The 5,000-nt window shown below is 47.1% G+C and overlaps 1 protein-coding gene across 1 annotated transcript in view; it reads right to left on the bottom strand.

Annotated features, from left to right (window-relative positions):
- The window catches only part of csmd2 (CUB and Sushi multiple domains 2), a gene marked incomplete at its 5' end in the record, with an annotated part of 597,374 nt that overhangs the window by 245,888 nt on the left and 346,486 nt on the right, over positions 1 to 5,000 (bottom strand). The window contains one exon of the mRNA XM_090227432.1: positions 4,073 to 4,142. Within this exon, the coding sequence (XP_090083558.1) occupies positions 4,073 to 4,142 (70 nt within the window). The remainder of the gene's footprint in view (positions 1 to 4,072; positions 4,143 to 5,000) is intronic.

A 5,000-nucleotide genomic window follows, 5' to 3' on the forward strand; every position in this document is an offset into this window, starting at 1 on the left:
AAGAGAGAGAGAGAGAGAGAGAGAGAAAGAGAGAGAGAGAGAGAGAGACAGAGAGAGAGACAGAGAGAGAGAGAGAGAGAGAGAGAGAGAACAAAAGAGTGAGAGAGAGAGAGAGAGAGAGAGTGAGAGAACAAAAGAGAGAGAGACAGAACAAAAGAGAGAGAGAGAGAGAGAGAGAGAGACAGAGAGAGAGAGAGAGAGAGAAAGAGAGAGAGAGACAGAGAGAGAGACAGAGAGAGAGAGAGAGAGAGAGAGAGAGAGAGACAGAGAGAGAGAGAGAGAGAGAGACAGAGAGAGAGACAGAGAGAGAGACAGAGAGAGAGAGAGAGAGAGAGAGAGAGAGAGAGAGACAGAGAGAGAGAGAGAGAGAGAGACAGAGAGAGAGACAGAGAGAGAGACAGAGAGAGAGACAGAGAGAGAGAGAGAGAGAGAGAGAGAGACAGAGAGAGAGAGAGTGAGGGGGAGAGACAGAGAGAGAGAGAGTGAGGGGGAGAGACAGAGAGACAGAGAGAGTGACAGTTTGTCAATGTATATATTCACTTTTACCAAAAAGATGGTGATTATGGGTAACAATTGCGGCCTGAATCTTTGTTTAAATTAAATATTTGCTTTGTGTGCACGGAGCTTACGCACGTGGCCTTGCGATTTACGATTATACTATAATGAAAAACATCACAGAAAAAATACAAATGATGAAGCTTTTAAATTGACACTTATGGAGGAGATAAAGTGTTTAATTAAATAGGTAAATTCAGCTTTCTAAACCATCAAATGTCTCTTGAGCACCTTGGTAGACTACAATGTAGCTCTCTAAACCACCAAATGTCTCTCAGACACTTTGGTAGCACCTGCAATCTCCACTTCTCATAACAGAGGGAGATACACGCCACACCACCCTCTCTATCGCTTCCTGCAGCAGTTCTTTGAGCACCACTGATTGAATCAAATGTCGCTTTGATTGAAGCGCAGAAACAGGGCTCAAAGGGTGAACATGAGAGTTAGGGATATGGATAGGATATGAGAGATGACAAAGACAGTCAGCGAGAGAAAGAGAATCAGGGCAAGAGGGAGAGAGAAGGGGAGAGGGAGCGAGAGGTAAAAAGAGCGTAGAGATGGAGAGAGTAGAGACTGAGAAAGAGAGCGTAGAGATGGAGAGAGAGAGAGTAGAGATGGAGAGAGAGTAGAGATGGAGAAAGAGAGCATAGAGATGGACAGAGAGAGTGTAGAGATAGAGAGAGTAGAGACTGAGAAATAGAGTGTAGAGATGGAGAGAGTAGAGACTGAGAAAGAGAGTGTAAAGATGGAGGGAGTAGAGACTGAGAAAGAGAGTGTAGAGATGGAGGGAGTAGAGACTGAGAAAGAGCTAGGTTATAATCATAAATGCGTGAAGTGTTAAGTGGGGAGTGTGTGAAATCAGAAAGGCAGTGTAAAAGCTGTGAATCTCCATCAGCTTTCCTTCCACCACTCCATCCCTCCTGTGCCATGATCCAGAAGGCTGTAGAATACACACACCAGCACAACATGCACGCAAGCACACACACACACACACACACACACACACACACACACACACACACACACACACACACACACACACACACACACACACACACACACACACACACACACACACACACACACACACACACACACACACACACACACACACACACACACACACTTCAGCATGTTTCTTCCTCCTCTTCCTGTTCATTTCTCTCTAACAGAGAGGGGAACTCTGGGAACTACTCCAAGCAGCAGTTGTCTCTACAAACGTCCTTGTTGAGACATTAAACAAAGTATGAAACCTCCCTGTTCATCAATTCCTGTTTCAATTCCAAAGCAGAGCAGTGATGTGCCTCTACAAGGACCTTGGTAAGAAGTGTGTGTGTGTGTTTGTGTGTGTGTGTGTGTGTGTGTGTGTGTGTGCACATGCGTGTGTGCGTGCATGTGTGCGTGTGCATGTGTGCGTGTGTGCGTGTGTGCCAGTATGGAATAATCAGCTGTCACTGTAAGAACCCTGTTACCTTGGATATTCACATCCAGAGAGAAAGAAGACAGGGCAGGAGGGATCAAATCAAATTGTATTTGTCCAAATGGTGATGCAACCAGTCAATCAATGGTGCAGCTGTATATGAGGATCGGAGGGCCCGTGACCAACCTTTTCAGCCTCCTTCCTGCAGGGGAAGAGGCGTTGTTGTTCCCGCTTTACGACTTTGTAGTCGTGTTTTGGACCATGATAGATCCTTAGTGATGTGGACACAGAGGAACTTGAAGCTCTTCGGGCTCCACTACTGTCCCGTCGATGCGAATGGGGGTGTGTTCAACTCTCCGTTTCCTGTAGTCTATGATCAGTTTCTTTGTCTTGCTGACGTTGAGGGAGAGGTTGTTGTCATGGCACCAGATTGTCAGGTATCTGACCACCTCCCTATAGGCTGTCTCAGCGTTGTCGGTAATCAGGCCACCCCTAAGGACTAAGTACGCACCCCTGAGGGGCCTCTGTGTTGAGGGTAAGCATGACGGGCCCCCTCACCATCTGGGGGCGTCCCGTCAGAAAATCCAGGATCCAGTTGCAGAGGGAAGTGTTTAGTCCCAGGGTCCTTAGCTTAGTGATGAGCTTTGAGGGCACTATGGTGTTGAACACTTGAGCTGTATTCAATGAATAACATTCTCACATAGTGGGAGAGGGCAGTGTGGAGTGCAATAGAGATTACGTCATCTGTGGATCTGTTGGGGCGGAATGCATAATGGATACAAGGTGTCTGGAATGATGATGTGAGCCATGACCTGCCTTTCAAGCATTTCATGGCTACAGATGTGAATGTTACGGGGCGATAGTCATTAAGAGAGGCGTTCTTGAGGACATTGACTATGGTGGTCTGCGTGAAACATGTAGGTATTGCATCAGGGAGAGGTTGAAAATGTAATTGTTCTGAGTACACGTGCTGGTTGCCCTGCGGCCTTGTGAATGTTAATCTGTTTAAAGGGGTTACCTCAGCTACGGAGAGCGTGATCACACAGTGGTCCGCAACAGCTGGTGCTCTCATTCACGGTTCAGTGCTGCTTGCCTCGAAGCGAGCAAAGAAGGTATTTAGCTCATCTGGTAGGCTCGCGTCACTGGGCACCTCGCGGCTGGGTTTCCCTTTGTAGTGCCTGATAATTTGCAAGCCCTGCCACATCTGGCGAGCATCAGTGCGGGTGTAGTAGGATCCGATGTTAGTCCTGTTTTGACACTTTGCCTCTTTCATGGTTAGCGTCCCTCTCCATGAAAGCGGCAGCTCTAGCTTTCAGCTCAGTGAGGATGTAGCCTGTAATCCATTGCTTCTGATTGGGATATGTACGCACGATCACTGTAGGGGATGACGTTGTGGATGCGCATATTAATTAATGAAGCCGATGAATGAATGCAATCAATTGATTGCCTCAATGAAATCGGATGAATCCCAGAACATATTCCGGTCTGTGCTAGCAAAACAGTCCCGTAGAATAGTATCCTCTTCATCGGACCATTGCCGTACCTCTCCCTGTGAGCTTACCTGACGCTGATGTTCTGTACTGTTTATTGTCTTTGTTCAGCCACAACTCAGAGAAATATAGTATATTACAGATCTTACGGTCCCGTTGATAGGATAGTCTTGAACGGAGCTCGTCCAGTTTATTCTCCAGTGATTGTACAATAGAACGGAGGGTAGAGGCAGTTTATGTACTTGCCAACGTAGTTTTGTCAGAGTGCCCGCACTTCGGCGGCCTCTCTTAAACAGCCTTTTAACTTTTTGAGTCTCTGGGATTAGGCACAGGTCAGAGGTTGAGCAGTATGCCCTGCGCTTCCACCTCGATGAAGTAGAAATCTTTATCCAAATTGAGCCAACTGTTCTGATGGTTACAGGAAACGATGGCAGAGACATTATGTCCAAAACAAAGTGAAGATCACGGAGGAAGGAGGGAGGGATGGAGATACAGAGATAGGGAGGACGTAGAGGGAGAGGGAGAAGCAAGACAGCGATATCGAGAGAGACAGAGAGAGAGAAATATAGAGAAAAAGAGAGAGAGCGTGAAATAAATATTTTTTTACCAATGCAGAGTGGAGGTGGGTAGTTCCATCGCCTGACGGTCCCTGGCATGCAGGAGATGTGAGAGTTTCCCTGGGAAAATAACCCAAACACGAAAAAGAACATACAACAGACAAAAACACAAAGATGAGAACAGAAATTCATTAGCCTCTTTCCACTGACACATGGTGCTTTAAACCGCATCTCTTCTCTCCCAACACTGTCCACTGTCCTCTCTTCTCTTCCTACGCACTCTACTGTCCTCTCTTCTCTCCCAACACTGTCTACTGTCCTCTCTTCTCTCCCTACGCAGTCTACTGTCCTCTCTTCTCTCCCAACACTGTCTACTGTCCTCTCTTCTCTCCCTACACACTCTACTGTCCTCTCTTATCTCCCTACACTGTCTACTGTCCTCTCTTCTCTCCCAACACTGTCTACTGTCCTCTCTTCTCTCCCAACACTGTCTACTGTCCTCTCTTCTCTCCCAACACTGTCTACTGTCCTCTCTTCTCTCCCAACACTGTCTACTGTCCTCTCTTCTCTCCCAACACTGTCTACTGTCCTCTCTTCTCTCCCAACACTGTCTACTGTCCTCTCTTCTCTTCCTACGCACTCTACTGTCCTCTCTTCTCTCCCAACACTGTCTACTGTCCTCTCTTCTCTCCCTACGCAGTCTACTGTCCTCTCTTCTCTCCCAACACTGTCTACTGTCCTCTCTTCTCTCCCTACACACTCTACTGTCCTCTCTTATCTCCCTACACTGTCTACTGTCCTCTCTTCTCTCCCAACACTGTCTACTGTCCTCTCTTCTCTCCCAACACTGTCTACTGTCCTCTCTTCTCTCCCAACACTGTCTACTGTCCTCTCTTCTCTCCCTACAGTCTACTGTCCTCTTTTCTCTCACTGCTGTCTACTGCTTCTACTACTACTACTACTACTACTACTGCTACT

Source organism: Oncorhynchus mykiss, chromosome 30 (assembly GCF_057628025.1).
Source record: "Oncorhynchus mykiss isolate SJ-2025 chromosome 30, ASM5762802v1, whole genome shotgun sequence".
In the NCBI taxonomy this organism is placed as follows: domain Eukaryota; kingdom Metazoa; phylum Chordata; class Actinopteri; order Salmoniformes; family Salmonidae; genus Oncorhynchus; species Oncorhynchus mykiss.